Source organism: Chelonia mydas, chromosome 26 (genome assembly GCF_015237465.2).
Source record: "Chelonia mydas isolate rCheMyd1 chromosome 26, rCheMyd1.pri.v2, whole genome shotgun sequence".
Classification (NCBI taxonomy): Eukaryota; Metazoa; Chordata; order Testudines; family Cheloniidae; genus Chelonia; species Chelonia mydas.
Window position 1 is genome coordinate 10,000,001 of NC_057859.1, and position 22,830 is coordinate 10,022,830.

Below are 22,830 nucleotides of genomic sequence, written 5' to 3' on the forward strand. Positions count from 1 at the left end.
GGGCTGACTAATGCAAAATACAAACATGTCTTTGGACTATTTTTAACCCCACTGCCCTCATGATCACTGACAGTCAGTACTTCAGTTTCAAGGCATTATGGAGATCAGAAAGGAACAGAGACAGTTAAAGACTGAGGGCTGTAAAACAAACAGCTAGATTTTTAAAGTATTCTGCGGGGTAAGGCAATCCCATAAACAGCAAAAACCCAAGGCTTTGTTTCTTCATTGTTATAGTCACGGGGCATGTGTTATTGTATCTTTCCATTGCTCTGCTTTGGTTAGCAGAGAGCATATTTAAGTACAAGAATCCTGCTAGGTTATGTAACCATAGTCAGCCACTTGCATGGTTTATACTGTGATCCACTTAAGCTGTCGTATGTATTAAGTAAGCATTTTAATTAAGGAACACTTAGGTCAAAGCTCTCAAACCAGCAGTTGACTCAGATTTTTTGGTGTGGTTTAATAATGTATTGAATAACATTGTGCCACAAATACCTGCCTCTGCCATGGCAACTGCAGCACTCGGAGAGACGTAAGCTACTGTATGTTAAAAATTCAAGACTCCATTATGTACGGACCCTACTCTCCTGTATGTACTGCCCTGCCAAATATTTTTTTCAGCATTAGAAATAAGGAAGTTTCTATCATGAGTCTAACATTTCTTTGCACGTTATTTCTCTGCACAATGTATTATACAAATCAAATCTTTCTCAAGGAAAGAGGAACCATGGTGGTGAACCAGGGTACAGGTAGATTCATAGATATTTAGGTCAGAAGGGACCATTATGATCATCTAGTCTGACCTCCTGCACAACGCAGGCCAGGGAATCTCACCCACCCACTCCTGCGAAAAACCTCACCTATATCTGTGCTATTGAAGTCCTCAAAATGTGGTTTAAAGACTTCAAGGAGCAGAGAATCCTCCAGCAAGCGACCCTTGCCCCGTGCTACAGAGGAAGGCGAAAAACCTCCAGGGCCTCTTCCAATCTGCCCTGGAGGAAAATTCCTTTCTGACCCCAAATTTGGCAATCAGCTAAACCCTGAGCATATGGGCAAGATTCATCAGCCAGATACTACAGAAAATTCTTTCCTGGGTAACTCAGATCCCACCCCATCTAATATCCCATCACAGGCCATTGGGCCTATTTACCATGAATATTTAATTACCAAAACCATGTTATCCCATCATACCATCTCCTCCATAAACTTATCGAGTTTAATCTTAAAGCCAGATAGATCTTTTGCCCCCACTGCTTCCCTTGGAAGGCTGTTCCAAAACTTCACTCCTCTGATGGTTAGAAACCTTCGTCGAATTTCTAGTCTAAATTTCCCGGTGGCCAGTTTATATCCATTTGTTCTTGTGTCCACATTGGTACTGAGCTTAAATAATTCCTCTCCCTCTCCGGTATTTATCCCTCTGATATATGTAGAGAGAGCAATCCTATCTCCCCTCAACCTTCTTTTAGTTAGGCTAAACAAGCCAAGCTCCTTGAGTCTCCTTTCATAAGACAAGTTTTCCATTCCTCGGATCATCCTAGTAGCCCTTCTCTGTACCTGTTCCAGTTTGAATTCATCCTTCTTAAACATGGGAGACCAGAACTGCACACAGTATTCCAGGTGAGGTCTCACCAGTGCCTTGTATAACGGTACTAAAACCTCCTTATCCCTACTGGAAATACCTCTCCTGACGCATCCCAAGACCGCATTAGCTTTTTTCACGGCCTTATCACATTGGCGGCTCATAGTCATCCTATGATCAACCAATACTCCAAGGTCCTTTTCCTCCTCCGTTACTTCTAATTGATGCGTCCCCAGCTTATAACTAAAATTCTTGTTATTAATCCCTAAATGCATGACCTTACACTTCTCACTATTAAATTTCATCCTATTATTATTACTCCAGTTTACAAGGTCATCCAGATCCTCCTGTAGGATATCCCTGTCCTTCTCTAAATTAGCAATACCTCCCAGCTTTGTATCATCCGCAAACTTTATTAGCACGCTCCCGCTTTTTGTGCCAAGGTCAGTAATAAAAGGATTAAATAAGATTGGTCCCAAAACCGATCCTTGAGGAACTCCACTGGTAACCTCCCTCCAGCCTGACAGTTCACCTTTCAGTAGGACCCGTTGTAGTCTCCCCTTTAACCAATTCCTTATCCACCTTTCAATTTTCCTATTGATCCCCATCTTATCCAGTTTAACTAATAATTCCCCACGTGGCACGGTATCAAACGCCTTACTGAAATCTAGGTAAATGAGATCCACTGCGTTTCCTTTGTCTAAAAAATCTGTTACTTTCTCAAAGAAGGAGATCAGGTTGGTTTGGCACAATCTACCTTTTGTAAAACCATGTTGTATTTTGTCCCATTTACCATTGACTTCAATGTCCTTAACTACCTTCTCCTTCAAAATTTTTTCCAAGACCTTGCATACTACAGATGTCAAACTAACAGGCCTATAGTTACCCGGATCACTTTTTTTCCCTTTCTTAAAAACAGGAACTGTGTTAGCAATTCTCCAATCATACGGTACAACCCCTGAGTTTACAGATTCATTAAAAATTCTTGCTAATGGGCTTGCAATTTCATGCGCCAATTCCTGTAATATTCTTGGATGAAGATTATCTGGGCCCCTCGATTTAGTCCCATTAAGCTGTTTGAGTTTCTCTTCTACCTCAGATATGGTAATATCTACCTCCCATTCCCATTTGTCATGCTACCATTATCCCCAAGATCCTCTTTAGTCTTATTAAAGACTGAGGCAAAGTATTTGTTTAGATATTGGGCCATGACTAGATTATCTTTGACCTCCACTCCATCCTCAGTGTTTCGCGGTCCCACTTCTTCTTGCATGGTTTTCTTCTTATTTATATGACTATAGAACCTTTTACTATTGGTTTTAATTCCCTTTGCAAGGTCCAACTCTACTTGACTTTTAGCCTATCTCACTTTATCCCTACCTGTTCTGACCTCAATAAGGTAGCTTTCCTTGCTGATCCCTCCCTTCTTCCACTCCCTGTATGCTTTCTGCTTTTTCTTAATCACCTCTCTGAGATGCTTGCTCATCCAGCTTGGTCTACAACTCCTGCCTATGAATTTTTTCCCCTTTCTTGGGATGCAGGCTTCCGATAGCTTCTGCAGCTTTGATTTAAAGTAATCCCAGGCCTCCTCTACCTTTAGATCCATAAATTCTTCAGTCCAATCCACTTCCCTAACTAATTGCCTTCATTTTTGAAAGTCAGCCCTTTTGAAATCAAAAACCCTAGTCGCAGATTTATTTTTGTTGATCCTTCCGTTCAGTTTGAACTGAATTAGCTCATGATCACTTGAGCCAAGATTATCCCCTACAACCATTTCTTCTATAGAGGTCCTCACTACTCACCAAAACCAAATCTAAAATGGCATCCCCTCTAGTAGGTTCAGCAACGACTTGATGAAGGAATCCATCAGCTATCGCATCTAGGAAAATCTGATCCCTATTATTATTACTAGCACTCGTCTTCCAGTCTATATCTGGGAAGTTAAAGTCTCCCGTGATCACACAGTTTCCATTAGTATTTACTTTATTAAAAACATTAAAAAGGACTCTATCCATATCCAGATTAGATCCCGGCGGTCTATAGCACACTCCAAGCACTATCCCAGGGGAGGCTCTAATAGTTTTCTTCCCCAATTTAATTTTTGCCCAGACGGACTCTGTCGTATCCATTCCATCGCTTCTTATTTCTTTACATTCTACCTCATCGTTGACATACAATGCTACTCCACCACTTTTACCTTTTTTTCGGTCTTCCTAAACAGCACCTACCTTTCAATACCTGTAGTCCAGTCATGACTACTATTCCACCATGTTTCTGTTATCCCTATAATATCTGGATTCACTTCCTGCACCGGTAGCTCTAGTTCCTCCATTTTGCTACCTGGGCTCCTCGCATTGGTGTACAAACCTCTTAATTTTTGCTGTTTGGCCTCACTCACATTCTGTACCCTATTAGGCACAGTCATTCTACAACCAGTATAACCTATTAGACTGGTATCTACACTGCCCTTCCTCCTACCCGCGGCTGTATCCTCTGTTACTTCGTTTTCTTTGCTCTCAATGCTAAAATCTGGCGTGGAGATTACCTGGACATCTCCCAACCATCTCCCCCAAATTTCTAGTTTAAAGCTCTCTTAATCAGTTGTGCCAGCCTCCATCCTAGAAGTCTATTTCCTTCCCTACTCAGATGAAGTCCATCCCGAGAGAACTGTCCTCTGTCCATGAATGCCTCCCAGTGGCCATACATCCCAAAGCCCTCCTTATAGCACCACTGCCTAAGCCATCTGTTGATAGGTCATAATCTTGTCACACCTTTGTTGCCCTTCTCTAGGAACAGGCGGAATCCCACTAAAGATCACCTGAGCCTCGATTTCCTTAAGCGTCTTCCCCAGCCTAGCACAGTCTCCCTTAATACTTTCCAGCGAGAATCTAGCCGTATCATTTGTTCCCACATGAAGGATAATTAGGGGATTCTTTCCTGCTCCCTTTAGAATCCTTTTCAACCTCAGCACACCCTCCTGTTCTCTGGATCTGCTCTGGTTACAGGTCTGTCTATTCTTCTCAGAAAAGAGTCCCCAATCACATAGACCTGCCTTTTCCTGGTGACGGTGCTATTCTCTAGTCTATCCCCTGTTGCCTCTGGCTGCAAGTTCTCTCCATTCCTATTCTCCCTTGTAATCCTCTTTAACCCATCCTGTATCCTCCTGGGGCTCATAGGTTCTCTCTTGTGCTGAGAGATTGCCGATTTGTTTTCCCCCCCTTACAAACAGAAGCCAAGAACCATCGTATCTATTTCCCTGAGCCAAAATTGTACACGTTTCAGTTGTTTAGATGTAGCGTACTGCTTCATTGTGCACTTAAAGAAAAGTAAATGGGTGATTGGTATGGGGGGCACTCACCCCTGGTGGCCGAGTGCAGAACCACCGTTGCATCTCTGCCTCAGTTTCCCCCTGTAGACTATCCAGGATTTCCTTGAGGCTTGTAGATAGTTAACACTGCCCCCTGAGGGATCTAGTTGATTTAATCAGAGGTGAAACATGGTATGGAAACAAGCCTTCACTCCAGCATCTTATTGATGGGAGTGGGAAGAGGAGAAAGGGGTGCAAGTTAATGTTAGTCAGTCTTCCCCAACCTGAATTCCTCCTCCTTCTCCTCTGTCTGGGATCTTTCACTAGTAAGGCCCTCTCAACCTGGGATCCTCCACTGGAGTCATGCCTCCGGGCATCCCCTGGGGACGGGTTCCTTCCCTTGACTCAGGGCCCCTGCAGAGATCATGCCCCTGCCGCTCTTCCCTAACGACCTGGACCCCCTCTTACTCTCTGGTTAGGTCCTTTCCCTGGGACCGGGCCTCCCTAGGTGTTCACCCTGTTAGCCCTTTGGACACCTGCTTTCCTGGAGCACCTCTCTTATATATCCTTTTCTGGGCTCTCTAATCAGCTCATCTGAGAAGCTTCCTCTCCTCTTGACCGAGCCCTCAGAAGCCTGTATTAGGCCCAGGTGTTCTAAAACTAACGGCCACCTTGGTAATTAACTACACACATGTGGATCTGGGTTGGCTCATTCTCCTTAGCCAGCCTGTCACAGCTAGACTGGGTGCTTGAAGCCCCTCAGGGGCCAGCTACCCTATTCCAGCATTCCATATTCATCTGCATGCTTTAATCACCCTTGTGCTTTGTTAGGACTCATCTCTCTCCATTCTTGGCACTCTCTCTGATTGATAGAAATTTGCATGGACTCATTTCACAATAAAAGGAAGCAAAGAGTAGGAATACGTAGCCAGTTCTCCGCATGGAGAGACATTAAAAGTAGAAAGAAAAGGAGCACTTACGGCACCTTAGAGACTAACAAAAATTTATTTATTTATTTATTTTATAAATTTGTTAGTCTCTAAGATGCCGTAAGTGCTCCTTTTCTTTTTGCGGATACAGACTAACACGGCCGCTACTCTGAAACCTGTCATTAAAAGTAGAGTGTGCTTTATGGAATAGAACTAGGGCCTGTGTTATTCAGTATATTTATTAACCATCTGGAAGGGGGAGCCGTGAATGATGAGGTGGCAAAGTAAGTGAGGTTACTCAAGACTAAGGAATGACACTGAGGATCTTCGGGAAGATTTCACTGACGTAGTTAATTGGGCACCACAAACACAGAGTAAAGTCAGCCCACACTTGTGAAGGGTAATGTACATTAGAAGAATGAATTGAAATTTCTCCTATGTCCTGATGGGTTCAGAATTCGTTGTAGTCTGAGGGGGGAAAAGATCTAGGGATAAATTTTGGCCGCACTGAAGTTAGGATTTGCTATTAATTTTAGTTAGACCAGGACTTGATCTGGGATTTGCACAAGAGCCCAATTCCCATCAACGTACAATGAAAGCTGGGTGCCCATTTCCCTTAGACTCTTTTGACAAGCCCAACCTTGGTGCTCTTCCTGGACAATGGAGTGAAAATTCCCTCTCAATAGTGGTCAGATAAGCAAATAAGGTATTAGTCCGTGTTAAGCAGGGAACACAGAGAATAGGGGGAATTATATCTTGATATAAACTGATAGTACATCTTTACTTTGAGTAGTGTAGTTGGTTTTGTAATCTAAAAGGAACACACCTGATACAGGGAGGAACACCACAAGTTCTTGGAGCAAGCGTGTCCACACTAGGGACAAGAAAGTATGTTCTTACCTTTTGCTAGCCAACCTGATAACTAACATGAGGTGAAATCCTAGTGAAGACAAGGATTGTAGAAGGTAATCGTTGGATTATTACTTCAATTACAGGTGTGATTTTTTTTTAAATTATATTTCTCTAACAGCAAAACCCCTGGTGTAAATGAAGTTATACCAGCATAAAGTCCTTTTGCTAGTTATCGTTTAGTTTGCTCAAGGCAGCTATACTGCTATAAGATGCATCTACACTGGGAGGGTTTCCTGGGATAGCTATATTTGCAAACCTTTTATTTTATACATCTGGCCTTACTGTTGCCACAGCTGTCTTGTCTTCGCTGCCAAAAAAGGGTGTTTTTACAGTGGGATTACGTGCGTTAGCTATCCAACTGTAAAATCCTAATAAGATAAGACACAGGTCGCTTTTACTGAGATGTAGCTAGGCCAGGTCAAGGCTATATTCACTGCCCATGGTTCTCTTCACCTAGGTGTATCACAGTAAGAACTACATTGCCTTGTCTCTGCGAGGATTTCACAGTGAGGACACTAAATCACATAAATTATCCCACTATAAAACACACCTTTTTTGGCAGCAAAGACATGTCCTAACGTTAAGACCTACACTACAAAAGATTTGCTGTTATCCCAAAACAAGGGCTTATAAACTATGTGCAACCTATGTATTAGTTTCCCCCAGTCAAACTGGATATACCAGTAACAGCTCTTTTTAAATACTGGAATAACTATGTACTAGGGGTTTTGTAGGCATAGAAATGAAGGAAGAAAAAAAAGAAATCACTCCCCCTAATCAACGTTACACTTTAGACCTGGCCTAAGATTGAGAAGAAAATGGAAGTACAAATTTAACAGTTTTTTTTTTTTTTTTAAATGCCCAACCTCCTGGTGGGTCAGGTGGCTCGTTGAATTGAGTCTCCCCTTGCCCCGCACCCCAGTAAAGTCTACTTTTTTTGGAAACACTTCAGAAGAGCACCCACACATAGAGAGAAAAAAAAAAAAGATAGGGTTAAATAATCTGTAAATGTCATCTCTTGTTTGCTGAATGATTTCAGGATTACCAAAAAAAGAACAAGAGTACTTGTGGCACCTTGGAGACTAACAAATTTATTTGAGCGTAAACTTTCATGGGCTACAGCCCACTTCATCAGATGCATAGAATGGAACATATAGTAAGAGGATATATATACTCATACAGAAAATATGAAAAGGTGGAAGTTGTCAGACCAACTCTAAGAGGCTAATTTAATTAAGATGAGCTACTATCAGCAGGAGAAAAAAAAACTTTAGTGATAATCAAGACGGCCCATTTCAGAAAATTGACAAGAGGTGTGAGGGGAAATAGATCCAATTAGTGTAATGATCCAGCCACTCCCAGTCTCTATTCAAGCCTGAGTTAATTTAGAAAGTCATTAATAAGCTCAGTACCATTTACACAGGGACGATCCAACAGTCTTTTAATGTGGCCAGGACACTGTCATATTGGTCCATGATCCTCTACTACAGTCATTTTTATGTTGTAGACCACCGCTTCCCGGTAAATCGCTCATTCTGAGCACATGACAATTTTGTTCCTACTTACATTGGCAAAACAGCTTCAAAGAAAGTAAACTCAGTGTAAATCCAGGTTTGGCCAAATGGAGGTCTAACAAGGTTGGATCAACCAGTGTTTCCCCTGACCCGACATTTGTTAATAGAGATTGAGAGAGAGGGGTGAGAGATATGGGTGGGGGGGATTTAAATTCCAGTTTATCTGCTTTGTACATGTGATGGCACTTTGTGGATGGACACTTTGTCCTAGTGTTTGTGTCCAATTTGCACAGATTAACAGGGGAATGAAAAGCATTTAAAATAGAAATGTGATTGTAAAAATCCTCAACAACTGGGGCAGATGTAGCATCTGAAACTGCTCTTAACTTTGGCTAGATTTTGCGTGGGCATTGTCCCTTTAAAATATGATGTGGGAATTGGTTACTTCAGACTGCTTTTTTCCCCTGTGAAGGTGAAGGTAACCTGAGGTGCCTTTGTGCCTTCTTGGGGCAGGAGGGAGGATATTTTTGCTGGAGCATCTCTGACTGGAACTGGTTTCCTCTGGCAGCCACTTAGCATGTTAGCCTTAAAGCTTGCTGGATGGCTCACCGCTTCAGCCAAATCTTTGTCTAGTGTAAGGCCTTTTCCCCTCTCTCTTCCTGCTTTCACTTCATTAGATGATGCTTGTGTTTGTGCCATGGCATGTGACAAACTAGAAATTGCTCATTGACCGCTTAACATGCCAAAAGCTGATCAAGGATGTGGAGCGAGCGTTGCTGGGACTGCATGTTAGTGCTTGTACCTTGTGCTTTCCAGAGCCAACAATGAGCTGGAGCTGACAAGATTCCTACCCTACCAGCACTGGAGACTGGAATTATGTCAGTTTCCGCACACTGTTGCCTCGCAAGTGTAGGTCCAGTTGGAAGAACAAAGGATGAACTGATTCAAACACACAGAAGCCAATCAAATCAATGCTGCTTTGGCTTCTGGTGGATCATTCACTTACACCTTAGGAAGGAGCTGAGGTTTCAGCTATGACAGTTCTTAATTCTGGTGGAAATGGGTCCTCAGTGTCTTTTCTATTTTCACTTCTACAGGAAACATCTTTAGATGGAAAGCCATCTCAAGGTAGGAAGCAGGAAGATAGAGTTATCCTTTGGTCTAGTCAACAAGTGTTAAGCCTGTCACTGAATTTCTGTTACCGAACTATGAACCCAGAGCTCAACTTTTTGTAACTTTCACATGAGCCGACAATTGGATCTGACCAGAATCAGAGCTGCTATGATCTCTATGACTGTTTGCGTTCAGGTGGAAACCGTTTAGTCTTCTACACAGTTTCATTGTGTCATTCAAAGATGTTAAAGTTTAAAAGTTGCACTGCAATATAAATAATTTTTTACAGTCCTGTACTCAGTGTTGTATTTATATAATTCCTTTGGATCTTATTTCTTTTAGACTCTCTCCAATGGAGCAGCCTTTCAAGTATTAGTAGATAGAATTAGTGTACGCTAAAAGCACGGAAGCCTTCTAAACAGGCATTTAACCTGGACTTTCCTTAGCATTTATCCTGCCAACGTGCAGTAATTGAGACACAAACATTGGGAAATACACAGTAATTGGATGTCTTCTCCTTCCGCCTCCCCCTGACATTGTAAAGCTGCCAATACCTGACTTTTCTCATGGCTTGTTGTTAAAAATGCATTTTTTGCTCTTACGTTGAGGGTTGTTTGATCATTTTTTTCTGTCTGAACTCAGTTCGGAGCTGAATCTGTTGGAACTTCTGCGTCACAAAAGAGCGTGCGTGTCTTCTTGCTTTTACTGCAAAATATTGTTGCAAACCTGGTTACGATCTCGATACGCCCAGACTTTTCTCATCAATGCTTTGTTGTCTTTTTGCTGACAAGAGTTGTACATGTGCAGGCTTCCTGTGATGTTTTTTGACTGATGGGGCCTGATTCTCATTTACGCTGCTGCAATAGTGCAAAGGCATTGACATATGTAAATATAATTTACACCTGCCTAAATAGAGGCTTTGATGTAAATGAGAATCAGCACCATTGTCTTTTTTGATGTCCAAAGCTTGAATGTTAATTTTCCAAAATAGCGGTGAAAAGATGTTGGGAAAGAGATCTGTATAGTAGGTACTGTCCATTTCTTATTATGCTTCTTTAAAGTGGCATTTTACAGTTTTATACGTGACCGTCCACTTGCTAGCCCAATACTGTGAAACACTGTAGTTACTTGTCATAAGTTTAGGGAAATACGGCACTCTCTCAGATACCATGTGCAGTAACACTCCAAGTACTCAGATTTTTAAAGGTGACAGCTATACTTTGAGAATTGCATGTTTATGAGCATTGTAGAAATCATGGTTTAACTGGGGTCTGTCATAGAATCATAGAATATCAGGGTTGGAAGGGACCTCAGGAGGTCATCTAGTCCAAACCCCTGCACAAAGCAGGACCAATCCCCAATTTTTTGCCCCAGATCCCTAAATGGCCCCCTCAAGGATTGAACTCACAACCCTGGCTTTAGCAGGCCAATGCTCAAACCACTGAGCTATCCCTCCCCCCGTTATAATAGAGGATCTGAGAGATCTCCACACCTGAGCCATTCTTCTTAGATGACAAATCTGAGAATCATAGACTATCAGGGTTGGAAGGGACCTCAGGAGGTCATCTAGTCCAACCCCCTGCTCAAAGCAGGACCAAACCCCAATTTTTGCCCCAGATCCCTAAATGGCCCCCTCAAGGATTGAACTCGCAACCCTGGGTTTAGCAAGCCAATGCTCAGACCACTGAGCTCTCCCTCCCCCCGTCGAACATCAATACTGGTGTATTCAAGTCGTTTTTTATTTTAAAAGGTTTTTTAAAAAGTGAACACTCAAAAATTGGATTTTTTTTTCTTTTGAAGAAATCCATAAGGTCAAATCAGTAAGGCACCCACTACTCCCACTGAAGCTTATGGGAGGTGAGGATATTTAGCACCTCTAACTCAGAACCCAGGTGAACACTTCAAAACAGCAGCAAGAAACAGCTTTTCTAAACTATGTTTTTAATTTCATTCCTCCAAATTTGAGATTTGGTTTGGATTTGTTTTGGTTTTTTCCCCATACCCACACATACCTCTTTACAAGGAGCAAAATCTCCTCTTGTGATTTAGCGTAAAATATTGCAGAGCAGGTTTAAGTGAATGTGCTTTTAAATTTAAACTGCAGCTAATTTAACAGGTCAGATACAGCAGAAGTAACAAGGTCCGTTTCCACTAGGTATCATATATCAGGTCTGTTCTTTCTTCTTCATCGGTTGGCATTTCTCATCCATAGGAATGAAGTGCATGTTAAGAGAAAATAGCCTTTTTAGCAAATTGACTTTTACTTCTATTGCTTCTGTAATTTAAGTGGGTTTTTAATATTTATATACATTCAGTCTGCAGCGATCTAAAACGGATTGTGTGTTGATAATGATTTCACAAGTCAAGCGTTGAATAACGCCCTCGGATGCAGACAGTAATGGGAGCCCCGTAGATGCAACCAAAGGCAGACCACGACCCTAGACCTCATGCAAGACCTTCTCTCTGGGTTAGAAATACAGTTGCACCCACTGAAAAAATCAACATGTGCTGATTGCTGTCACAATTTTCTCCTGTTCTGTGTACAAAGAAATGCTGAAGTATCTTATACCATTGTATGGTAACTGTTAGTAAATGCGGATTTGTTAATGGGGAGGTTATTTAAAGTCAAATATAAATGAGGCTGAGCAGACCTCCCCCTACCATCTGGTTGCAATATTGTGCATATCAAACACTTTTATACATCAGGTTGTTCTTTAAATCAAATAATTATCTTTTACAGACTAATCACCATGGGGAGGTACCAGATAACCTGCTGGGTAGTCATCCTTTTTGTTGTGATGTGGAGCGACGTTTCCCTTTCCAAAAAAGGAAAGGGTAAAGGTGGAGGCGGTGGGAGCACAGGAGGCAACCGCTATCCCAGCAACCCTGGCTACCCCCAAAATCCTAGCTATCCCAGAAACCCTAGCTACCCCCATAATCCCGGCTATCCCCCCAATCCCGGCTATCCCCCCAATCCCGGCTATCCCAGAAACCCTAGCTACCCCCATAATCCCGGCTACCCTCCCAATCCTGCCTATCCTCCTAATCCCGCCTACCCCCCCAATCCCGGCTATCCCAGGAACCCTAGCTACCCCCACAATCCCGGCTACCCCGGCAACCCTGGTGGTGGTGGACAGCACTACAACCCGGCTGGTGGCGGAACAAGCTTCAAAAACCAGAAGCCCTGGAAGCCTGATAAATCCAAAACCAACATGAAAGCTGTGGCAGGAGCGGCAGCGGCCGGCGTGGTGGTGGGCGGCCTAGGCGGCTACGCCCTGGGAAGTGCAATGTCAGGAATGCACTTGAATTTCGACCATCCTGACGAGCGCCAGTGGTGGAATGAGAACTCCAATCGCTATCCCAACAGGGTGTACTATAAGCAGTACGACGACCGCTCCGTTCCAGAGGGAAGGTTTGTGCGGGACTGTGTGAATATCACCGTGACCCAATACAACATTGATCCCAATGAAAATCAAAACGTGACCCAGGTAGAAGTTAAAGTCATGACGCACGTGATACAGGAGATGTGCGTACAGCAGTATCAGCAGTACCAGCTGGCCTCTGGCGTCAGTCTACTCCTCTCTGACCCATCGCTCATGCTGATCATCATGCTTGTCATTTTTTTTGTAATGCATTAAGGAAGCAGTCTCAGCCTGAACCGTGCTGCTGATCCGTGCAAACGTTCAGCGGGAATAATAGATATAAAACAGCCTTTCCGTGGGGGTCTCTCATTCTTGCTTGTGTGTGTCTGAGGTGAAGTATCTTAAGATCTGTAATAGGTATCAATAATGTACCATAGAGACACAGGCTGACAGCGTATAGCTGTCTCTTCAAAGCTCTCTCTGATTATACACCTACTGTTCAGAATCAAGATTAGGGACAGACTTCAAATGGAAATGAAAGTCAATCTGTTAGCTCCACATTTGTTCTGGTGCAATAGACCTTAGAAGCCAATACAAATCAGTTAATACTGACATACGGTGACCTTGTGATCACACAAGGAAGTGGCCTTCACCAAAATGCCCTCTTCCTCAAATTCAGTCTTTAAACTCTGGTACGGATAGGAGCCATCTGATCACATTCATCTTCCCTCCTCCAAACTAGACCGCTTTTGAGAGCTGTTTTTCCGTTTCAGTACACGACTGGACTTCTTCCTCTCCAGCTCGCCTAATTCAAGACTTCAGACTGTTGTCTGGCTTCACAAGCCCTCTTTGGTCATCTAGGGGCTGAGCAAGATGCAAAGGCAGAATACTTATGAAAATCCTCTTTACAGATAATTGATATCTTAGCTAATGGCACTAAATAGTACCAAATGGCACCAATCCCCGATTTGGGGACACCACATTTTTGGGGACATCCACAGTCCAAGTTCAAATTACAAGTTAATTTTGTGATCTGGAGTACGTACCGAGTATTTCAGACAGTTTTTCCTGCCTCTCCGTGGCTTGTGACGTGAGACCCTTCCATTGCTAGGCTGTATTTTGTACCATTAGATCACCTTCTTGTACTTAAGAGTATCCTCTCTAAGTACGTGTGTACATAGCGTCATTCCATCCACATAACAATTTACCCATTGCAAACGTTCCAGCAGCAACTAAAGAATAGGCCAGCTTTGGAGGCCAAGAGTGAGCCTAAGATGGCAGCCTGCCATATGCCAAGGTTTCAAGGAGCAGGCCTAGATTTGTTAAGTTTGGGCAGAGTGTCCTTTTAGTTGTACAGTAATTGGCTTTGACTTGGACGGTTTAAGGAGAGTGGTGAAGGTGTAAAATAGCTGCAACAATAGCCCTTGTTTCATAGTTGTCATCCCAAGAAAAAGCAAATTCTGCTGATGCAGTAAAGCATGCATGGATTTCGTTCATGGCTCTATTGTCCGTAAAGTTTCTCCCTTCACCGAGCTGCATTCACACAAACCGTTGACTTCATTGGAAGTTGTGCAGGACATATTTCTGAGGGCAGGATTTGGCTTTAAAGGCCTCATCTAAAGCCTATTGAAGTCAATGGAAAGGCTCCCCTGGATCAGGCACTAAATCAGTAAAACTTGCATTACGCTTACTTCAGCAACTTGATCAAGTTAGAGCAAGCAACATCAACCAATATTATCCCGACACAGACAGTCAAAATGCTGGAAGCCATCCTTTGGAAGCAACTAATTCTGGCTGACCCACTGCTTAATACCCTAAATATTATGGTAGTTGATGGGGTCAGTCACAGCTAATCTGCATTTTGATTGTCTTGATGACGCAAAAGTGTTGTATATAATGTGTAGTATATGTAAAGTTTATGCTTATTGCAATTATCATGCCAAATATTTAATATATAGTCTGTATATTTCAGCAAGGCACTGAATGACTAAAACAACCACGCTGAATTATTTCTGCTTCAATGTAAGTTGAATGGATATATTATGAAACTGTTCAAAATTCAAACCATAAAGACAGGACTTTGAAGTCACATGTAGTTTGTGATGTGAGAACATTCTGTATATTTGTAATGGTGCATGTACTTAACTCTGACATTCAAATCCTTTTATAAGTGTTTGATGTCTGGTAAAAATTAAACAGACACAGGAAAGGCTCAAGCGTGTCTCTTTCATGCAGGTATCTTTCTTTATCTGTGAATGTTTCCTCTACTCTAATTGGAACCTGAACTCCTGTTCAGAGACCACTACTTCTGTCTCAACATTTTCTTGCTTTTGTTGATCCAGGCACTGACATCACCATAATATCTGAGCACCTCACATTCATTAAATGAATCTTACTCTTAAACACCCCTGCTGAGTTAGGGAAGTATTGTGCCCATTTTACAGATGGGGAAACTGACATGTAGAGTGTATTAAGCAACTTGCCCAAGATCACACAGGAAGTCTGTGGCTGAGGCAGGAATTGAACCCAGGGTCTCCTTGGTCCCAGTCCAGTATCATATCCACAAGACAGTCCTTCCTTGCTTGCCTGTGCTTTAATTGCATTTTAACGGGATATATGGTATAATTTTCTAAGCATTTAAGTCCCATTTTCCTAAGTGACTGAGGCACTCTTGAAAATTGGATTTAGTCTCCTTGGTGGCATAGCTGGGTTTGAAAGTTTTATACATAGCAGCTAAGCGATTCTGTGTTCTGATCAAATGTCAGTGTAGATGGAGAAGGTAAAGAAATAGAGGTAAGGAAACTATCAACCTTTTTTGCACTGGGACACAGGAGAGTCTTTTAGCTAATCATACAAACAGATATATTTTTTTTAAGCCTATCAATGATCATGTATTGCTTTGCACCTTGTATAAACACGAAAAACTGGTCTGGGAAATCGGGTTTTCATTTCCATGAATTCAGAAATTCATCCTGAATTGGACTGAAAAGTTGAAATTTTCCACAGAACAGAAATTCCAAAAACCATTCCGTTCAAACACCATTATTGTTTCAATAATGCCAAAACAATATAATAGGTCAGAATGAAACAAAATAGCTTAAGCAAAATGTTTGGACATTATCAAACCCGAGAAAGTTAAGATGAATCCCACAGTTCTCCCCTAAAAAAAAAAAATCTTCAAAATGGACGTAAAAAGTTTCAGTTTGAACAAAATTGTATTTTCTGGTCCACTGAACACTTTGACCAGCTCTAGTAGGTCACATAACTGGGCAAAATGAGTATAAATGCTGCTGTTCTGGTTTGGTGGTGTGTTGCACCCACTTTGAACATGTGCTAAGCAACAGAGAATCAGGGTAAGAGCAACACATGCCATCCCTTGGCGAGTTGGGGGCCAGACTCTCGGCCGGTCAGCTCATCCTGCCGGTCTCGGCTAATCAGCATTGCTCCGTTGACTTCAGTAGAGCAAAGGACCTGAGCCGAGAGGGTAAATAAGCACCTAATGTTTAACTTCAGATCCTAGAGTTAATTATTTATTAGCCACTTAGTTTTGCATGCTTCAGAAAATGATGGGCCTTAAAAGCATTTTGTTCATTTCCTCTTTTCCTCTTCCTCTGTGTGCGAATATAAGGACTTGTCTCAGGAGCCCAATTCATGGCCTCAGATTGAAGCTCTATTTGTGCAGAAAACTGGTGTCTCCTAGGCAATGGCAGCACAAGCTTCCCTCACCTTTCTTTTCCTTATGAACTTCAGTCTTTCCTTGAAGGGAAGTTCAGTCACCATGACCCATTCAGTCCTTCGCATGTCTATTGAGATGGCTTCAAATTCGTGGCAATTTCTCCGATGCGGGTAATTATTCATTCGAAATATTGACGCTGACCAACTCCCTTATCATAAGTGACCAACCAGCCATCCCTATCCCTCCCTACTAACCTGGGGAGCATTTGAACTGGTATCACAAGAGTTAGGATATCCTATTTCCTTCCCCTTCCCAATCCCTGATATTTTGTGCTTTAAATTAATTTTAGACTGTGTCTTGAATCAATTTGTCTGAGGGAGAAGGTGCACAGGGAAACAGAATCAACTGTAATCTTCCCTCCACACACACACACAAAAGAAAAGCTGTATATTGGGTCGGTGAAATATAAAGAACAAGGATATATAATGGCCTTATGTACAATCACTGCAAACCTGATGCAGGAACCTATTTTCAAACCCCTGACTTAATACCTCCCATTTATATTTTTCTGCAGAGGTGGGGTCCAAACCAGCACCCCAAATCCAAAAACCAACACACTCTGTGGAAGTCCAGATCCAAATTTTACACCTGGTCCATACTACTAAAATGGGCTGAACCAAAACTCCAGGTCTAGAATGCCAGGACCCTGAAGGTTAGGAAAGTCCATGTAGGGATCTGAACTGTGTGTCTCGGGTCTAAGTCTAATCTTCTCAAGCACTGGGCTTTTCCTAACAGTATTAGTGTAAGTATGACACACTTCAAATAATTTTATGCAGTAATCTATTATGGATGTAGCTATCGGTCTTCGGTCTTTTGTCCCTCTAGTATTAAATCATGTATGTGTTATATTGCAATTTATATAGAGGGCGGACTGAACTTTTGTGACTTGCATAGCTGTTTTACTTATAAGAATCAGATGACGAACGTATTGCTTTCTAATGAACAGGGTTCAAATGAAGTGCGCTGTTTTCCCCCCGCCCCCGACTTAATAGGGTGAAAATATTAGCAGCTGCTCAGCTGTGATATTATCGATCCATTACTTCAGTGGTAAGACTGCCAGCCACGAAATATTGATGCACAATACTTCACAGCGGAGTAACTGGTTCTTTCCCCTTAAAGCTGCAAACCCGCAATGGATCAAGTCTGTGCATCTCTAATACCAGTGGACTCTGGCTCTCTCGCCCGATACATGCAATTCTTCATTAAATTCATTTAAAAAAACAAAAAAACAAACAAAAAAAAAAACCAGCTTTGGATTTGTTCCCTCCTTGATCTCCCCACCTCTCCCCCCCCCTTTTTTGGGGGGGGCAGTTGCTCTTCGCCACTGCGGTAGCACGTGAAGCATGAAAGAAACACAAAGGTGGACATGTTCCCAGTAGCAAAAAGCTTACAGTCCTGTAGCTCTGTTCGTCCCAGTACTCTGGAAAGGGAGGATGCTTTGAAGCAGACCCAATGTTTAAATTTATTTGCAAAACAGTAATTGACAACGATTGGTACCTCTTGAGACACTAGACCCGTTTTAAGATGCGGCTGCTTTATGGATGCCTGGCCTCTTGGGCCTAACAGGTTGGAATTGCACAGCTCATTATTCTGAGCCACTGAGGACGTGTTTACACAGCATTTTTGAGGTAGGGTGACCAGCCGTCCCGATATCAGGGGCTTTGTCTTACATACGCAACTCTACCCCCTGCCCTGAAAAAATAAAATGTCTGGTCACCCTGTTTGGAGCAAGGCTCCCAGCCTGGGCATAGCAGGGCTGCACCAGCGCCCAAAAAGCAGCTGCCGCTCAGGCTCTGAAGCCCGGCCCCTCCTCAGACTTCGAATCTCCAACCATACAGCTATTTGTAGAGCGGTAGCATGCGCCCCACTAACCCAGCTCCGTTGACCCAGCCTCATTCCAAACAGTTGTATAAACGTACCCTCCCCCGGACCAGCCTCTATCTGATGAGGCAGGAACAGAAAGAGTCATGTTTTATTCTCTCTCTCGCTAGGATAAGATGCTTCCTCCTTTCAGCTGCCGCGTTGACCTTCGTTTTCAGTTGCCTTGCCACACCTTTTCCTGCAGATCCCCTCAATTCCTCTCGCAGCCACTAACCCTTGCCCATCACGGCCTATCCAGGGCCAGATTCTAGATTGCAAATCCCTTCTTCCCATTGGGGCAGGGTTTAATTTGTAATGAAAGAGGTGCTGGGGCTCAAGCAATTTTTTTACGTTCATAACTGATGGGGCAAGCCCAGAGGTGCCGGGACTATGAACTGCACCTGTACCCTTAGGTTCTCAAAGGGGACAAAAGTCCAACCCCGCCTGTTACGCAAGATGGTTTATAAAAGGCAGCAGACGTTGAAGACAAGTAGGGGGTACCAACCAGTGGCAGGAACTGAAGCCAGAGGACTTCCAGGCTCCTGCTACTGTCACAGATGGATAGGACGATAAGCTGGAAGAGTCTAGAAATGGGAGGAAGTGCTTGTAGTGGAGAGTACTGAAATGTGTTTTCATCGGATAATATTAATGGGATGAGGCTGCCACCCCTTCACGGGCATTGTTTATCTGGCTGTCACTCTGAGAGACTGGGGGACGTATAGAATGGAGAAAGCAAGGTTTACCATCATGGTTTCCTCTCCCCACTGTTTCCCGAGACCCCAACATCCCGTGTGACCCCCTTGGGCCTTTGCTGTCATACTCCTGAAAAGCATCCTGACCAGACTGGGCAAAAGAGGTTTCTGAAACTGGGGCCATCTAAATTAACTTACTCTCTCAGCGCCCATAAGGGCCGTGAACACCCTCTTTATTGCCACCTAAACGACTGTCAAAGGAGGGTGTCCCCTATTAAACACAAAAGGTCTCAATACAGCAAACATAAGGGAAAGGGCAGTTTGTTTTATACAGCGAAAGCCTTACTTACTACTTTATAGTTCAAATGCTTTAACTGCTTTTCTGTGTCTTTAATAGACAGTGGTTGTTACACGGGGAGTCTCCAGCAATCACTTGACAGAAAACCCTACATTACTCTTGCCTGTTAAATGTTGTAACAACGAGCAAAAGTTTTATTAACATCTTATCCCGTCTCAGGTCTGACGCCCCCCTGTATCAACACAACAATTCACAATCTGACCCTAAAGGATTTAGTGGGGATTAAAAGAACCTAAAGAATCTTAAGTCTGAGCCATTTTTATGAATAAAATGGATGGCCAATCTGGTCAGGCAAGAAGCAGTGCACACTGGTCTGGTTATTCATCTGGATAAAACTAAGTCAGAGTTTAAGACTAGAGGGATCACACCAAGGTCAACAAGTCTGGCCTGTACATCACAGGCCAGCGGATAAAGAGGGGTGCAGTTTGGATGACTTACGTGATTTTGTTCCCATGAGACTTCAGCCAGAAATGGTGACTATTTCCCCAGATCAGCTCATCTCGCAAAAGATTAAGAAGGGACTCACGCATGATCAAGACATTTGTCTCCTTGGACCAGAAGCTTGCAAGAACAACCCTTCGTTGTTGGGATCCAGAGATCCGAATTCAAATACTCCCTTCCTGAAATTTGGAGGGGTTCAGATTAAGTATTTGTGAAAGAGAAATATTACAGTGCTCCATCATCCATTTCAGCATAGCATTTGAGGCTACGTCTACACTATGAAATAGGGGTATGAGTTCCCTGCTCGTGTACATCATGGCTAGCTGTCATTGAGCAAGCACGAGTATCAATAGCAGGGTAGCCAAGGTCGCCCGGGTAGTAGCTGCTGAGCCATGAAACCCACTGGTTTCAGGCAGATGTGTCACTTACAGTGTAGACAGAGCCAGAGTTAGGATTTCATTTTTGTAGCTGAAAGGTAGGACACACTTTGCCATGAAGCTACTTGCATTCAACGTGACTACATTTGGCATGTATAATTTTATAAGGTAAGAAAAATCTACAAACTGCACAGGAACCCAGCTGCGGCCCCCCTCACAGGACAGAAGCATTCCAATTAACTGCATCCCAACTCTGTGGATGCGATTCCCCTTTTTGGCAATGTGGGGGAGAAGGGCAAAAGGCCCTCCATACACATCCCCCCTTGCCACCAGCCAGGATTACAGGGGATCTGCTGACACTACCACCAACCTGTCCAGAAACCACCAAAACTGGTAAGTGTTTTGTCTCTCTCTCTCTCCGTCCCCCAGCATCAAGGCAATTTAAAGGGCTAGTACCACCCCGTCAGCTACTCTGGCCTACTGCCGCCTCCTCCACTCAGCTCCCCATCCTCACGACAGCAGCCTTTCCAGGAAGGTGAAGTGCCCTGGGCTAATGACGAAGAAGAATGTAAGAGGTGGAAGGGAAGAAATGCTTCCCCCACCCCTCAGACCCCAATCCACTCCCCCTGCACCACCCTTCATCAGTCACAGTTTCCATCCCTCAGGAAAGTCCACACTTTTGAAGTTAGTTTTCGTTCTGCATTGGAACAAGGAGTGGAAAATCATGGAATTCTCGGTGGAACAGAAGAGTTCCTTTCGATAACCTCAAAATGCTTCTTTTCCACTTGAACATTTCAACTTTTGTATGATAAATAAATTTAAATGAAAACATCTTGACTCCTCCCCCAACGCAAAATGAAATTTTGTCCCATTCAACACGTGCCCATGGAATGTTTTGATTCTGTTGAATCACTGTTTTCCAACCGATCATTTTTGAGCCAATCTCCAAAGCATTTTTACCATTGAAAAAAGGTATTTTTTTTAAAAAAAGAAAGGGTTTTTAATTATTTATTTATTTTTCTATTAAACTTAAAATTGAAAAAAAAAAAAAGTCATTTTCCCTCCCCATTGACAAATTGGAAAAAAGGGAAAGGGGCGTGGGAGGAGGGGGAAAAATGAAAGTTTTCAACATTCAATCCTTCCTTTTCAAACCCTGTGGCATGAGAGGGACATAGAAATGTTCAAAATGTTTCACCATTTAAAAAAATAGAAAACCTGTTTTGCTACCAAGCTCTAAAAGAGAATTCAGGCGAGAACCAGGATAATTAAACTTATACCAGAAAATAAAGGACTAGATTCTCTCTCCTTTTTTTAATTAACTTTTTTATTCCCACCCCAAGAAGAATCGGAAAAGGTTGTACGTTATGCCCTCCATTAGTTATAACACCACCGCCATATTCAAATCCAAACACCATTCTGAACTGAATTTCTCCAAAACGCAAAAACCATCCGCATGGCAGAAGAAAGCATTTTTCCTCTCTGACGCAGCCGGTATTACAGAAGCCTCTTTCGTTTGTCCTCTAGATTTATTGAATGAGTCTCTCCATCTCTCCCTGGTTTAGTACGAGGTGGAAGACATCGCCTATTAGAATTCTCTAGCCAGCATGTCACTGGCTACATAGGTAAAAATCACCTGCCCTGAAATAGTTCATTGTCTAAATACTTTATTGTTGCTTTATCGCCATCTGCTGGTCAATTGGGGGAGAGATCCAGCTTTACAAACTTTCCCATGTTTCAGAGTAACAGCCGTGTTAGTCTGTATTCGCAAAAAGAAAAGGAGTACTTGTGGCACCTTAGAGACTAACCAATTTATTTGAGCATGAGCTTTCGCGAGCTACAGCTCACTTCATCGGATGCATCTTTCCCATGTGGGTCTTGTGCTTGGGGATAAGCTAGATACTGAATTAAGGAAGCAACAGACAGAAAAGGTAGAGTTCAGCCTATCCCTGGCTTGTCCCCACTACTTGCCGATAGTAAATACAATGATAATAAGCAGCACTCTGTGGTGTTTCGATGTTGCTTGTAGTTATTAGAATTGGGAGCACTGGCTGTTGGGAGTCTGAAAGGACAGGAAACAGGAAGGAGGGAGGAGGAGTTGAGAGGCAGGGAGAAAGCTACAGAGGGTGCAGCAGCAGCTTGGTAAAGAGGTTGCCACTTTTGAAAATAAAGTCCTGTTGAAGCTTGTTAGTACCTTGCCTGGTTGATACAACACGCTCCATCCCCATTGTGCGGCTGTTGAACAGAATAAAAATACGAGCCTCGAAACTACACACCAATGAGGAGTCTAGTTTAAAAGAAAAGAGGATAAATATAGGACTGACAACGGTCATTCTAAAAACCCCATCACATCCCGATTGGGCACTCCGATCCACACCGCTGGACCAATGCACCCGTTTAGGCTGCCATTTATTTCCCTGCATGGGTCAGCTATGCCCGCTGAGCCTTGACGGGAGAGAGACAAGACCAGTTTCAGGGGGAGGGGAGTGAATGCCTGTCTACAGGGCCATCTACAGCAAAAGATCCATCAGCTGTCTGCTTCAGAAGGTACAGTGGCATCCTTCAATGTGGATAGCATCTGATTGCAAGTACCCACCAGGAGATGGCTCAAGGAGCAGGTCTTTGCTACAACCAGGATCAATGCCTTTCAAGA

At 43.0% G+C, this 22,830-nt stretch overlaps 1 protein-coding gene across 2 annotated transcripts in view; it reads left to right on the forward strand.

The window, feature by feature from the left end:
* The window catches only part of LOC102943321 (prion protein), a 17,100-nt gene extending 2,193 nt beyond the window's left edge, over positions 1–14,907 (forward strand). Inside the window, exons 1-2 of one of the 2 annotated variants that reach the window (XM_043536178.1) lie at positions 5,176–5,358; positions 12,094–14,907. In XM_043536178.1, the coding sequence (XP_043392113.1) occupies positions 5,250–5,358; positions 12,094–12,992 (1,008 nt within the window). In that variant the 5' untranslated portion in view covers positions 5,176–5,249 and the 3' untranslated portion in view covers positions 12,993–14,907. Of the gene's footprint in view, positions 1–5,175; positions 5,359–12,093 lie in introns of those variants that run through there. The other variant, XM_037886429.2, reaches the window with a different exon arrangement.
* The last annotated feature ends 7,923 nt before the right edge of the window (positions 14,908–22,830 follow it).